The 14,756-nt window shown below is 36.5% G+C and overlaps 4 protein-coding genes across 5 annotated transcripts in view; all 4 read left to right on the forward strand.

Annotated features, from left to right (window-relative positions):
• LOC104718349 (ras-related protein RABF2b) overlaps positions 1 to 2,306 on the forward strand; it is a 2,922-nt gene extending 616 nt beyond the window's left edge. The window contains exons 2-8 of one of the 2 annotated variants that reach the window (XM_010436077.2): positions 262 to 339; positions 449 to 616; positions 704 to 752; positions 873 to 946; positions 1,746 to 1,839; positions 1,930 to 2,073; positions 2,183 to 2,306. In XM_010436077.2, the coding sequence (XP_010434379.1) occupies positions 262 to 339; positions 449 to 616; positions 704 to 752; positions 873 to 946; positions 1,746 to 1,839; positions 1,930 to 2,030 (564 nt within the window). In that variant the 3' untranslated portion in view covers positions 2,031 to 2,073; positions 2,183 to 2,306. Of the gene's footprint in view, positions 1 to 261; positions 340 to 448; positions 617 to 703; positions 753 to 872; positions 947 to 1,745; positions 1,840 to 1,929 lie in introns of both variants that reach the window. The other variant, XM_010436076.2, reaches the window with a different exon arrangement.
• Positions 2,802 to 3,309, forward strand: LOC104718350 (heat stress transcription factor A-4a-like). The gene is made up of 2 exons (XM_010436078.2): positions 2,802 to 3,011; positions 3,139 to 3,309. The coding sequence occupies exons 1-2, from the start codon at positions 2,802 to 2,804 to the stop codon at positions 3,307 to 3,309; spliced, it is 381 nt and encodes a 126-aa protein (XP_010434380.1).
• Positions 3,670 to 6,864, forward strand: LOC104720235 (ras-related protein RABF2b-like). The gene is made up of 5 exons (XM_010438176.2): positions 3,670 to 3,846; positions 5,172 to 5,310; positions 5,431 to 5,504; positions 6,304 to 6,397; positions 6,488 to 6,864. The coding sequence occupies exons 1-5, from the start codon at positions 3,670 to 3,672 to the stop codon at positions 6,586 to 6,588; spliced, it is 585 nt and encodes a 194-aa protein (XP_010436478.1). The 3' UTR covers positions 6,589 to 6,864.
• Positions 7,360 to 7,867, forward strand: LOC104718351 (heat stress transcription factor A-4a-like). The gene is made up of 2 exons (XM_010436079.2): positions 7,360 to 7,569; positions 7,697 to 7,867. Exons 1-2 carry the CDS (start codon positions 7,360 to 7,362, stop codon positions 7,865 to 7,867), a joined length of 381 nt encoding a protein of 126 aa, XP_010434381.1.

A 14,756-nucleotide genomic window follows, 5' to 3' on the forward strand; every position in this document is an offset into this window, starting at 1 on the left:
TTTTTTTTATTTTTTTTTTTTTTTGGGGTTTCGGGATGTGTGATTGTGTTTCCAATTTTGGAGAATTTTGATCTGTGATGTTTTGAATTGGACAACTTTGAATCGGATTTTTATTGTTAGGGTTTTATGTTGGATTAAGCTGATTTAGTTGTTTTCGTAACAGGGTTTATAGTGATTTAGCTGCGAGATGCTTGCAAACATTGTTTTTGGTTTACTTATTTTTGATTTTGGTTCTGTGTACTTTGGTTAAGTCTTCTTCAGGTGTTACTTGGAGATGTTGGTGCTGGGAAATCAAGTCTTGTCTTACGGTTTGTCAAAGATCAGTTTGTTGAATTCCAGGTTAATATGCCTCTTCTTCCTATTTGATGATCATGTTCTTGTTGTTCTAAATTCACATATTCTGTCTGTGCTTTCTTGACTTTGATGTTTTTTGTTTATGTGTTTATAGGAATCAACGATTGGTGCTGCTTTCTTCTCACAAACATTAGCTGTGAACGATGCTACTGTCAAGTTTGAGATTTGGGATACAGCTGGTCAGGAACGATATCATAGTTTGGCTCCAATGTACTACAGGGGTGCTGCTGCTGCAATCATTGTCTTTGACGTTACGAATCAGGTAAAAGAGTTAGAAACTGGTCAATAGTTGCAGTTCAGTGGCTTTCTACTAAATGGTGTTTTTTAAAATCTTTTGCTATCTTCTCAGGCCTCGTTTGAGAGGGCAAAGAAATGGGTTCAGGAATTGCAGGCACAAGGTATTGTCTAAGCTAAGTTCCGATTTTGATGATTATTTTATCACTTTTCAGTTACTGGTAGTATCAAGCTTTAGTTGCTTTCATGTGGTGTTTTACTATATAAATGTTTTGTGTGAATAGGTAACCCTAATATGGTCATGGCCCTTGCTGGCAACAAATCTGATTTATTAGATGCGAGGAAGGTGACTGCAGAGGTAAGCAAATCCTATTCTGTCCGGACTGGTTTTTTTTTCACATGTTGATGTTTTGGATTTTGCTGTCAAGTTTAAAATTGAGCTATGTGTTATAGCCTAAGAGCTGATCCATCATGACAAACGTGTTAAAGCTATATTTTGAATTTCTCACCGGTCATGTTTGACAGGGACCAAACCATTAGGTGATATTCTCTTTGTTGTATAACTACAATGTACCTTAATGACACTAACCTGACAAACCAAGCCACCTAAAAAGACCCCCACCCACTCAACAAATCATAGTATAGGATTTTTGTATAGATAGTTAGGTTTTCATCAAGCAGTACAGAGCAATTTTCTCTAACAGCTTTGGAGAGAGATTTAGTTGTTTTCAGAAAGAGTTACTTAAGTTGTCATCAAGCAGTATCAAGCGCTTTCATAATGAGCTTTGGAGAATGATTTTGATTTTTTCATATGACTTACTTACCCCGCTATCCAGTGTTTTTTGTTCATATTTTACTCTGTTATGCCAAAAGCCTAAAGTGTAGATAGTATCATTTCTCAACACTGAACGTTTTGAAGTGTATGTTAGAATTATTGTTGTGCGTTTTAGTTTAACTGCGAATTGCATCTGATCTTTTGTGTGTCAGATGTAAGCATCCCTAATGAAGTAGGCATTATATACACCCCTTAATGAGTGAAGAATAGCTTGTTTCTCAAATTAGAATTTTCAACCACACTGAGCATATATGTTTACAACACTTCTGAATCTCACTGCTTAGCCTAGTTCCTGATATCTCGCACTCTTGGTCCTTTGCAGGAGGCACAAACATATGCTCAAGAGAACAGTCTTTTCTTCATGGAAACTTCAGCGAAAACTGCGGCTAATGTCAAAGAGATATTCTATGAAATCGGTGAGCTTTCGTTACACTCTGAGAATTAGTTCAAACAATTTTTGTTTCTTGTATTAAACCCTAACATACTTTTAATTTTGACCGGTACAGCAAAAAGGCTACCTCGAGTACAGCCAACAGAAAACCCAACAGGAATGGTTCTCCCAGACAGGGCCATGGATAGGGCAGTGAGTTCATCTTGTTGTGCTTAGTTACATGTAATGGCAGACACTTCTCTTAAAAAGAGATCTTTTGGTCAGTCACTTTGAAGCTATGGACTTCTGTGTTTGCATCTCTTTGCTTTGTTTTTGTGTATTGAGATTTGATCTCTTTACTCTTCTGTAAATAAAATCTAATACTGCAGTAACTTAGTGCGTGAGAGGCTATGGATCCAACTGTCACAACACAAAAGCTTCGGAACTCTAAAATGTTATTGTTGGAAATATTAACGCAAACATTGCCGACAAAAAGGAAAGCAAGCTTTGTCACTTTGTGTCATCGTCAAAAGAGGATTTTTGCTAACTGTTAAAAGTTCCTTAATTAGATTATAGAAAAACTTTAGCTTTAAAATACAACATACACTATAAGGTTATAAAAACTGGGTGTATAATATGTATCTTCGAATGAACTATCACGGATTATTTCCTTTTCTATAAAAGCTTAATTTTGTGAATATTTCCGGTAAATTTAATAAAGTAAAATTCTGTTTGAAATTACTGCTTGGTTTCTTAAGAAAAGAAAAAAACAGAGAGAATAAAAATCTTATTAAAAAGCGGTATATTTTTTACCCCAAATTTTTCTGTTAAATTAGAGGTATATGGGTTAAAATAAATAGTTGTTTCCGTCAAGAGATAAAAGAAAAAAATATAACTTGTGTTCTTTGTTAGGGTTAGGGTTAGGGTTCATAGAGTGCGTCAGATCGGGATTCTTGTTCTTGCGCCATCTGTTGTTCGTTAGTTCGATTTGAAGTGTGTTAAGGAAGGATGGCTCACAACTTACTAAAGGGATTGTCAGTGTTCCCTATGAGAATCTATAATCTTGTGGAAAATCCTTCATCGGATCCAATAATCTCATGGGGCAAAGACAACAACAGTTTCGTCATCTGGAATCTTGAAGAGTTTATTCGCAGATACATTGTTCACAAGTTCGATTGCAACAGATTCTCAAAGTTCCACGCTGATCTTAGGCATTATGTAAGTTTTCTCTTTACACCTCCCAGACCCAGGGATTTTAAATTAATTAGAAATTGTCTAGTCGCTTTATCTCTCGATCTTCGTCCAGTTTCTGAATCTTGCTGCTATATGTGTTGCTACTTGGTAGGGCTTTAGAAGAATTAAGAAGGGATCTGGGGAATTGGAATATAGACATGAAGATTTTGTGAGAGGCCAACCTGAACGTATGAAGACGATGGTGCTCAAAGCTTGGAGGAAGAGCAGGGCGAAGTTTGAAGCTAAAGAAGCTGCAGAGGAAATGCGACGTTTAAAGATTTGATCAGATTCAGAATCATATCTCATCCTGCTGCCTGCTTGCATGCATTTATATGAATACACTTTTCCATGAGTTTGTTTGATGATTAAGTTACTTTCTTTGTATAATAATATACTTTTAGTAGTGGCTGGCTTTGATGCAATATATTTGAAGTTACATGTATGTAATGATGGCACGTACACTTCTCTTAAAAGAGACCATGTGTTTGCGTCTCTTTGCTTTGTTTTTCGTATTTGAGAGTTGATATCTATACTCTTCTGTAAATAAAATCTAACACTCAAGTAACTTCACTGGTAATTGAAATCTATTAAAATCTATTAAAATCCTTCATTCAATAACATCCCCTTAGTGCGTGAGAGGGCTATGGATCCAACTGTCACAACACAAAAGTTCTACCTTACCTCAGTCCATCTTCCGCTGGGTCCATCTTCGGATATTCATGTTTGGTGTATTGATTCAGAGGAGCTTGACCAGTTCTCAACCAAGAAGACTTGGGAGGCCATGCGACAAAGATCGTCTCTACAACCGTGGACAGAGCACGTATGGTTTAAAGGTCATATCCCCCGCCATGATTTTATCATGTGGTTGATGCACTTGGACAGGTTACCAACAAGAGATAGGCTCGCAAGATGGGGAATGCAACTCGATCCACGCTGCTGCTTATGTGGATCGTATTTGGAATCAAGAGACCACATTTTCCTCCACTGCGAAATCAGCGAGGTCCTTTGGAGCAAAGTCACCCATCGGTTGGGCTATTCTGCTTTCTCCTTCCACACCTGGCTTGCGTTCTCAGTCTGGCTTGATACCAAATACTCCATCTCCCCCCTCAGCCTCCGTCGTCTTGCTGCTCAGGCCACCCTCTACTTTCTTTGGCAGGAACGAAACAACATATATCACAACAAGATCTCCACTGATGCTCTTGTTCTCTTCAAGAAGCTAGACCGCCAAATCCGGGATGCCCTCCTAGCAAAGCAACACCGGAAGCAGTTCGCGCATCTTCTCCAAACCTGGCTGGATTATGACTAGTTTCTCTACTCATTAATCGGTTTTGATTCGAATTCTCCTTGTTTTTTATTATTTTTGGACAAGGATGGTTCGCTTGTGTATCACCTATCTGTATTTACTGCAGTCCTTCATCTAATGAAATTCACATGTTTTTCAAAAAAAAAGTTCTAGAACTCTAAAATGTTGTTGTTTTAAAAATTAACACAAACGTTTCCGACAAAAATGAGAGCAAGCCTTTATCATTTTGTGACATCGTCAAAAGAGGATTTTTGCTAACTGTTAAAAAGCCATGAATGTTTACTGATTGTTAAGGGGGTATATTCAACTTGACATTTTAAGTGATTTGTGTAAAAGTTACAAATCTTATGTTATTCAATCATGGATTTTAAAAAGTCTCATGAAATCCACTGTCATTCAACTGATGATTTAAAAATCTACTTTGAAATCCACTGTTATTCAAAACAGTTTGTGGATTTGGATTTTAATAAGTTTTAGGGATTCCGGAGGATTTTGGAGGATTTGTTTAGTTAAAAATACAGAAATACAAATCTCATGGTTTTAGATGGGATTTGAAAGAATTTTACCATAAATCATATCAACTTTCCTAAAATCTATCAAAATTCCAAATTTTCTAAATCCCATCAAATCTTCCAAAATCATTGTTTCAATACACCCCTCTAAGTTTTTTTTTTGTTTTTGATTATATAGTTACTCGTTACTGATTTTTGATTTTTGCTATAAATTTTAAAATAAATAAATAAAAAATGTAATACCACGAATTGTTTACTTGATTTTGGCTTTTTACATTTTAGATTTTGGATTTTGATTTTTAATATAGATATTAAAATTAATAAATTCAGCCCAGGCCCATAAGAGGCCCAACACAGGAATGGTTGATACTTGATTCTACTTTTCCCACTTATTTTGCTTTTATTTNGCTATCTTCTCAGGCCTCGTTTGAGAGGGCAAAGAAATGGGTTCAGGAATTGCAGGCACAAGGTATTGTCTAAGCTAAGTTCCGATTTTGATGATTATTTTATCACTTTTCAGTTACTGGTAGTATCAAGCTTTAGTTGCTTTCATGTGGTGTTTTACTATATAAATGTTTTGTGTGAATAGGTAACCCTAATATGGTCATGGCCCTTGCTGGCAACAAATCTGATTTATTAGATGCGAGGAAGGTGACTGCAGAGGTAAGCAAATCCTATTCTGTCCGGACTGGTTTTTTTTTCACATGTTGATGTTTTGGATTTTGCTGTCAAGTTTAAAATTGAGCTATGTGTTATAGCCTAAGAGCTGATCCATCATGACAAACGTGTTAAAGCTATATTTTGAATTTCTCACCGGTCATGTTTGACAGGGACCAAACCATTAGGTGATATTCTCTTTGTTGTATAACTACAATGTACCTTAATGACACTAACCTGACAAACCAAGCCACCTAAAAAGACCCCCACCCACTCAACAAATCATAGTATAGGATTTTTGTATAGATAGTTAGGTTTTCATCAAGCAGTACAGAGCAATTTTCTCTAACAGCTTTGGAGAGAGATTTAGTTGTTTTCAGAAAGAGTTACTTAAGTTGTCATCAAGCAGTATCAAGCGCTTTCATAATGAGCTTTGGAGAATGATTTTGATTTTTTCATATGACTTACTTACCCCGCTATCCAGTGTTTTTTGTTCATATTTTACTCTGTTATGCCAAAAGCCTAAAGTGTAGATAGTATCATTTCTCAACACTGAACGTTTTGAAGTGTATGTTAGAATTATTGTTGTGCGTTTTAGTTTAACTGCGAATTGCATCTGATCTTTTGTGTGTCAGATGTAAGCATCCCTAATGAAGTAGGCATTATATACACCCCTTAATGAGTGAAGAATAGCTTGTTTCTCAAATTAGAATTTTCAACCACACTGAGCATATATGTTTACAACACTTCTGAATCTCACTGCTTAGCCTAGTTCCTGATATCTCGCACTCTTGGTCCTTTGCAGGAGGCACAAACATATGCTCAAGAGAACAGTCTTTTCTTCATGGAAACTTCAGCGAAAACTGCGGCTAATGTCAAAGAGATATTCTATGAAATCGGTGAGCTTTCGTTACACTCTGAGAATTAGTTCAAACAATTTTTGTTTCTTGTATTAAACCCTAACATACTTTTAATTTTGACCGGTACAGCAAAAAGGCTACCTCGAGTACAGCCAACAGAAAACCCAACAGGAATGGTTCTCCCAGACAGGGCCATGGATAGGGCAGTGAGTTCATCTTGTTGTGCTTAGTTACATGTAATGGCAGACACTTCTCTTAAAAAGAGATCTTTTGGTCAGTCACTTTGAAGCTATGGACTTCTGTGTTTGCATCTCTTTGCTTTGTTTTTGTGTATTGAGATTTGATCTCTTTACTCTTCTGTAAATAAAATCTAATACTGCAGTAACTTAGTGCGTGAGAGGCTATGGATCCAACTGTCACAACACAAAAGCTTCGGAACTCTAAAATGTTATTGTTGGAAATATTAACGCAAACATTGCCGACAAAAAGGAAAGCAAGCTTTGTCACTTTGTGTCATCGTCAAAAGAGGATTTTTGCTAACTGTTAAAAGTTCCTTAATTAGATTATAGAAAAACTTTAGCTTTAAAATACAACATACACTATAAGGTTATAAAAACTGGGTGTATAATATGTATCTTCGAATGAACTATCACGGATTATTTCCTTTTCTATAAAAGCTTAATTTTGTGAATATTTCCGGTAAATTTAATAAAGTAAAATTCTGTTTGAAATTACTGCTTGGTTTCTTAAGAAAAGAAAAAAACAGAGAGAATAAAAATCTTATTAAAAAGCGGTATATTTTTTACCCCAAATTTTTCTGTTAAATTAGAGGTATATGGGTTAAAATAAATAGTTGTTTCCGTCAAGAGATAAAAGAAAAAAATATAACTTGTGTTCTTTGTTAGGGTTAGGGTTAGGGTTCATAGAGTGCGTCAGATCGGGATTCTTGTTCTTGCGCCATCTGTTGTTCGTTAGTTCGATTTGAAGTGTGTTAAGGAAGGATGGCTCACAACTTACTAAAGGGATTGTCAGTGTTCCCTATGAGAATCTATAATCTTGTGGAAAATCCTTCATCGGATCCAATAATCTCATGGGGCAAAGACAACAACAGTTTCGTCATCTGGAATCTTGAAGAGTTTATTCGCAGATACATTGTTCACAAGTTCGATTGCAACAGATTCTCAAAGTTCCACGCTGATCTTAGGCATTATGTAAGTTTTCTCTTTACACCTCCCAGACCCAGGGATTTTAAATTAATTAGAAATTGTCTAGTCGCTTTATCTCTCGATCTTCGTCCAGTTTCTGAATCTTGCTGCTATATGTGTTGCTACTTGGTAGGGCTTTAGAAGAATTAAGAAGGGATCTGGGGAATTGGAATATAGACATGAAGATTTTGTGAGAGGCCAACCTGAACGTATGAAGACGATGGTGCTCAAAGCTTGGAGGAAGAGCAGGGCGAAGTTTGAAGCTAAAGAAGCTGCAGAGGAAATGCGACGTTTAAAGATTTGATCAGATTCAGAATCATATCTCATCCTGCTGCCTGCTTGCATGCATTTATATGAATACACTTTTCCATGAGTTTGTTTGATGATTAAGTTACTTTCTTTGTATAATAATATACTTTTAGTAGTGGCTGGCTTTGATGCAATATATTTGAAGTTACATGTATGTAATGATGGCACGTACACTTCTCTTAAAAGAGACCATGTGTTTGCGTCTCTTTGCTTTGTTTTTCGTATTTGAGAGTTGATATCTATACTCTTCTGTAAATAAAATCTAACACTCAAGTAACTTCACTGGTAATTGAAATCTATTAAAATCTATTAAAATCCTTCATTCAATAACATCCCCTTAGTGCGTGAGAGGGCTATGGATCCAACTGTCACAACACAAAAGTTCTACCTTACCTCAGTCCATCTTCCGCTGGGTCCATCTTNCTTCTCTATCAAGATTCTCTTCAATATAAAAAAAATATTGAAGAGAATATGAACGTAAACCTTTAATCTAAAAAGATATAAAATTAGAAATTGTAGATTTGTATGAAATCGCTCCTATGTTTTATTGAACCGCTACAAGATCAACAATTCCATGAGTTTGGGCTTCTGTTGCTGACATAAAAACATCCCTTTCCATGTCTTCGGATACAACCCATATAGGTTTGCCCGTTCTTTGTACATAAACCCTTGTGATGGTTTCGCGAAGTTTTAGTAATTCTTCCGCTTCCAAGATAAATTCTCCCGTTTGTGCCTCATAAAACGAACTTGCGGGTTGATGGATCATTACCCTGATGATATAGTTTCTATTTCGCAGAATGAGGCAGGATAAAAAAAAAAAACAGAGAAAATTGAATAACCGTACAGGCTTTTTTGTGCATTGCATACGGCTCCACTATGGAATTGACTTTTTTTACCTTTCCTTTTGGCGAAAGAAAACAAAATATAGGTTGTATTATACGCAGATCCAAAAATCATCCAATTACCATCCTTCTTTTTTTGTAGAAGTTAAAAAAATACTATGATGGTTCCGTTGCTTTATATATCATTTTTTTGATTCAGCAATCCCAAAGTGTCTTTTTTTTGATAAATTTTGTAAATAAGCTTCCGGTGTGAAAACAAAGTTTGTGACGCTGAAATGTGCCCAAATAGGTAAGATATCATTTGAAATACCTCTTCCTTATCTCATACTACTCTTTCAATATATAATCTAATTTTTTTTAATCTAAAAAATTTCATATTGAATTCGAAGTGCCATGCTATTATTACTTAACTAATTCATATTTCCGATGGCGAAGGCATAGTATTTTTTCTCGAAAATAAAAAACTCATTGGCGCCAAGCGTGAGGGAATGCTATACGTTTGGTAATTGCTCCTCCGACCAGGATAAAGGATGCTATTGAAGCGGCCAATCCCATGCATATTGTCTGTACATCGGGTCGCACAAATTGCATAGTATCATAAATAGCCATTCCAGATATTACCCATCCACCAGGAGAGTTTATAAACAAATAAAGATCTTTGGTATCCTTTTCTATACTGAGATATATCATAAGACTAATAAGTTGATTCGAGATTTCGGTATCAACCTCTTGGCCTAAAAAAAATAATCTTTCTCGATAAAGTCGGTTGATTAGGATAAAATTTTATTCCTTAGGAGCCGTACAGGCACCTTTTGGTGCATACGGTTCAACAAAAATTGTGAAAAAATCAATGTGTCGATTCCAACCTCCCCTTTTTTCATAGAAGGTTTTTCTTTCTAACTTATAACGGAAGGGCTTGCTCCCAAAAGTAAAAGAAATTTTTAGTTTTGGCGCCTTTTATTAGATATTATAATCCTCTAATAAAACGATTGATTAAGCCTGTCAGACTCATTTGATTCATTGATATTTTTTTTTCATCGAGGTTCAGTTGAAATGGCGATGGTTTTTTCTTGTTCCTGAATGGGCTTTTTACTTTTTTTATTCCATTTTTTAGGTTTATGCTCTACCCCGAGTAAAAGGAAAAATTTGCCCGATTTTGATTTGCACATATAGGACAAATAAACTAAATACCGCGTCTTTTTTTACTACTCCTTCGTTTTTTTTCAATTCATTTCTTTCACATGTCTTCTGTCAAATAGTCAACAAATTTTGAATTATTTTATTTGAGCAACAGTTTTAGATAACCCTGTTTCAAATTTTTTATAGAATTTTTATCAGAATTTTGCATATCATATTAAGTAGTTAATTATAAAAATATTATATATTAATTATCAATTGGGTTTTTGCTAAACGGAGCCTGGATACTTCATTTTATTAGTCCGATCACGTAAACCATAAAAAAATTTGATAATCTAATATCAATCTAAATACTCCCTGCATTTAATTCCACTTTATTTTTTGCGCTTCGCGTTACAAATTTTTGATAATTCAATCAATCGTTTCGAGCGAAACAGAGGATATCTCGATCGAGGGAGAAAATGGGGAAATCCCATATAGCCCGATATATCTGACAAGTCGCACTATATGTCAACCCAAGATGTATCTCCTTCTCCAGGACTTCGAAAAGGTACTTTTGGAACGCCAATAGGCATGAAATGAAAAAAAAAAGAGAATGAAGTTCTCTATTTCACTTTGATGTGGAAACGTAAGATTGGGGTTTCGGTTTTTAATACTATTATCCTTTTTTCCTACTTTATTAATCATATTTCAATTAATTATATTTAATACATAAGTTGAATAAGCTTAAATAAAATATAAAATAAAAGTAAAGTAAGAGAGAATTAATAAAACTAAAGGAAATTTTTTACGAACGGGCTTCTGAATGATCAATAACAATAGCTATCTTGGTTCATATAAAATAGGATTCACCCCCATTGCGTATTGGTACTTATCGGATATAGAATAGATCCGCTTCCCTTTTTTCTATGAATTGAATTGTTCCATTATTACTAACAGAATAGAACAAATATTAATCCTTTCTCCGAAAAAAATTACCTAAAAAGGGGGGGTACGTAGCATAGTTTTTTCCAATGCAATAAAGTTACATAGTGTCTATTTTTCGTTGATAAAGGGGTATTTCCATGGGTTTGCCTTGGTATCGTGTTCATACTGTTGTATTGAATGATCCCGGTCGTTTACTTTCTGTTCATATAATGCATACTGCTCTAGTTGCTGGTTGGGCCGGCTCGATGGCTCTATATGAATTAGCAGTTTTTGATCCCTCCGACCCCGTTCTTGATCCAATGTGGAGACAAGGTATGTTCGTTATACCTTTCATGACTCGTTTAGGAATAACCAATTCGTGGGGCGGTTGGAATATTACAGGAGGGACTATAACGAATCCGGGTCTTTGGAGTTACGAAGGGGTAGCCGGAGCACATATCGTGTTTTCTGGCTTGTGCTTCTTGGCAGCTATTTGGCATTGGGTATATTGGGATCTAGAAATTTTTTGTGATGAACGTACAGGAAAACCTTCTTTGGATTTACCCAAGATTTTTGGAATTCATTTATTTCTTTCAGGAGTGGCTTGCTTCGGTTTTGGCGCATTTCATGTAACAGGATTATATGGTCCTGGAATATGGGTATCCGACCCTTATGGACTAACCGGAAAGGTCCAACCCGTAAACCCGGCGTGGGGCGTGGAGGGTTTTGACCCTTTTGTTCCGGGAGGAATAGCCTCTCATCATATTGCAGCAGGGACGTTGGGTATATTAGCGGGCCTATTCCATCTTAGTGTTCGTCCGCCTCAACGTCTATATAAAGGATTACGTATGGGCAATATTGAAACCGTCCTTTCCAGTAGTATTGCTGCTGTCTTTTTTGCAGCTTTTATTGTTGCTGGAACTATGTGGTATGGTTCTGCAACTACTCCCATCGAATTATTTGGTCCTACTCGTTATCAATGGGATCAGGGATACTTTCAACAAGAAATATATCGACGAGTTAGTGCTGGACTGGCTGAAAATCAAAGTTTATCAGAAGCTTGGGCTAAAATTCCTGAAAAATTAGCTTTTTATGATTATATTGGTAATAATCCAGCAAAAGGGGGGTTATTCCGAGCGGGTTCAATGGACAATGGGGATGGAATAGCTGTTGGATGGTTAGGACACCCCGTCTTTAGAAATAAAGAAGGGCGTGAACTTTTTGTACGCCGTATGCCTACTTTTTTTGAAACATTTCCGGTTGTTTTGGTAGACGGAGACGGAATTGTTAGAGCCGACGTCCCATTTAGAAGGGCAGAATCAAAATATAGTGTCGAACAAGTAGGTGTAACTGTTGAGTTTTATGGTGGTGAGCTCAACGGAGTGAGTTATAGTGATCCCGCAACTGTGAAAAAATATGCTAGACGGGCTCAATTGGGTGAGATTTTTGAATTAGATCGTGCGACTTTGAAATCCGATGGTGTTTTTCGTAGCAGCCCAAGAGGTTGGTTTACGTTTGGACATGCTTCATTTGCTCTACTTTTCTTCTTTGGACACATTTGGCATGGTTCTAGAACCCTCTTCAGAGATGTTTTTGCTGGTATTGATCCAGATTTGGATGCTCAAGTGGAATTTGGGGCATTCCAAAAACTTGGAGATCCAACTACAAAACGACAAGCAGTCTGATGCAACATTGCTTTTTTTCTTCTAGTTTCTGTTTGCGATTTTATTTAATAGGTAGGGTACTGTAGGAATCTTTATTTAAATCGCTGCCGTTTCTTTGACTCTTTTTCTAGAGGGATACTCCCAAGTAAAAAAAACAGGTATGAAAGCTATAATTGTAAACCACGATCAAATTTATGGAAGCATTGGTTTATACATTTCTCTTAGTATCCACTTTAGGAATAATTTTTTTCGCTATTTTTTTTCGGGAACCACCTAAAATTTCAACTAAAAAATGAAATAATTTTTCATTATCTTCATTGACGTAATCAGCCTCCAAATATTTGGAGGCTGATTACGTCAACTAGTCCCCGTGTTCCTCGAATGGATCTCTTAGTTGTTGAGAGGGTTGCCCAAAGGCAGTATATAGAGCATACCCAGTAAAACTTACAAGTAACCCAGATATAAAGATGGCGACTAGGGTTGCTGTTTCCATTATTATAGAATTGAAAGACCACACTGGATCTATGCTAAGATCATTTATTTACAACGGAATGGTATACAAAGTCAACAGATCGTAATGAATACAAAATAAGATTTATGGCTACACAAACTGTTGAGGATAGTTCTAGATCTGGTCCAAGAAGCACTACTGTAGGGAAGTTATTGAAACCATTGAATTCCGAATATGGTAAAGTAGCTCCTGGATGGGGAACGACCCCTTTGATGGGTGTTGCAATGGCTCTATTTGCAGTATTCCTATCTATTATTTTGGAGATTTATAATTCTTCTGTTCTACTGGATGGAATTTCAGTTAATTAGACTGAGAAGAATCTTGAAGTTCTCGCTTTTAGCTCGATACAAAAAAGTAAAGTATGTAGGTTGATATTTGCGTTAGGGTTCATAGAGCGTCAGATGTGGGATTCTTGTTCTCGCGCCTTGTGTTGTCGGTTAGTCCGATTTGAAAAGTGTGTTTAAGACGTTACTTAGTTGTCATCAAGCAGTATGAAGCCAGCTATTCATAATGATTTAGATATTTTCATATGACCTTACTTATCCCACTTTCGATGTATGTTTGTTACTTTCTTATGTCAAAAGACTGATGTCTTCAAGTGTCAGTTAGTATCATTGATGTGTGTATGTTAACGTTCAATTGCGGCTTGCAAGGACAGAAGGGAAAATTTCGCTCTACATGATCCCTTGTGTGTCCCGGTACATATGCATCCTCATTGCATTAATACACATAGANTGATTCAGAGGAGCTTGACCAGTTCTCAACCAAGAAGACTTGGGAGGCCATGCGACAAAGATCGTCTCTACAACCGTGGACAGAGCACGTATGGTTTAAAGGTCATATCCCCCGCCATGATTTTATCATGTGGTTGATGCACTTGGACAGGTTACCAACAAGAGATAGGCTCGCAAGATGGGGAATGCAACTCGATCCACGCTGCTGCTTATGTGGATCGTATTTGGAATCAAGAGACCACATTTTCCTCCACTGCGAAATCAGCGAGGTCCTTTGGAGCAAAGTCACCCATCGGTTGGGCTATTCTGCTTTCTCCTTCCACACCTGGCTTGCGTTCTCAGTCTGGCTTGATACCAAATACTCCATCTCCCCCCTCAGCCTCCGTCGTCTTGCTGCTCAGGCCACCCTCTACTTTCTTTGGCAGGAACGAAACAACATATATCACAACAAGATCTCCACTGATGCTCTTGTTCTCTTCAAGAAGCTAGACCGCCAAATCCGGGATGCCCTCCTAGCAAAGCAACACCGGAAGCAGTTCGCGCATCTTCTCCAAACCTGGCTGGATTATGACTAGTTTCTCTACTCATTAATCGGTTTTGATTCGAATTCTCCTTGTTTTTTATTATTTTTGGACAAGGATGGTTCGCTTGTGTATCACCTATCTGTATTTACTGCAGTCCTTCATCTAATGAAATTCACATGTTTTTCAAAAAAAAAGTTCTAGAACTCTAAAATGTTGTTGTTTTAAAAATTAACACAAACGTTTCCGACAAAAATGAGAGCAAGCCTTTATCATTTTGTGACATCGTCAAAAGAGGATTTTTGCTAACTGTTAAAAAGCCATGAATGTTTACTGATTGTTAAGGGGGTATATTCAACTTGACATTTTAAGTGATTTGTGTAAAAGTTACAAATCTTATGTTATTCAATCATGGATTTTAAAAAGTCTCATGAAATCCACTGTCATTCAACTGATGATTTAAAAATCTACTTTGAAATCCACTGTTATTCAAAACAGTTTGTGGATTTGGATTTTAATAAGTTTTAGGGATTCCGGAGGATTTTGGAGGATTTGTTTAGTTAAAAATA

The sequence above is a fragment of the Camelina sativa genome, chromosome 10 (genome assembly GCF_000633955.1).
Source record: "Camelina sativa cultivar DH55 chromosome 10, Cs, whole genome shotgun sequence".
NCBI classification, from domain to species: domain Eukaryota; kingdom Viridiplantae; phylum Streptophyta; class Magnoliopsida; order Brassicales; family Brassicaceae; genus Camelina; species Camelina sativa.

Bases quoted from the DNA above. Each gene is read 5' to 3' on its own strand.
- LOC104718351 (XM_010436079.2), top strand. From the start codon at position 7,360: ATGGCTCACAACTTACTAAAGGGATTGTCAGTGTTCCCTATGAGAATC. The intron at 7,570-7,696 runs GTAAGTTTTCTC...GCTACTTGGTAG, and splicing joins ACGCTGATCTTAGGCATTAT to GGCTTTAGAAGAATTAAGAA.
- LOC104718350 (XM_010436078.2), top strand. From the start codon at position 2,802: ATGGCTCACAACTTACTAAAGGGATTGTCAGTGTTCCCTATGAGAATC. The intron at 3,012-3,138 runs GTAAGTTTTCTC...GCTACTTGGTAG, and splicing joins ACGCTGATCTTAGGCATTAT to GGCTTTAGAAGAATTAAGAA.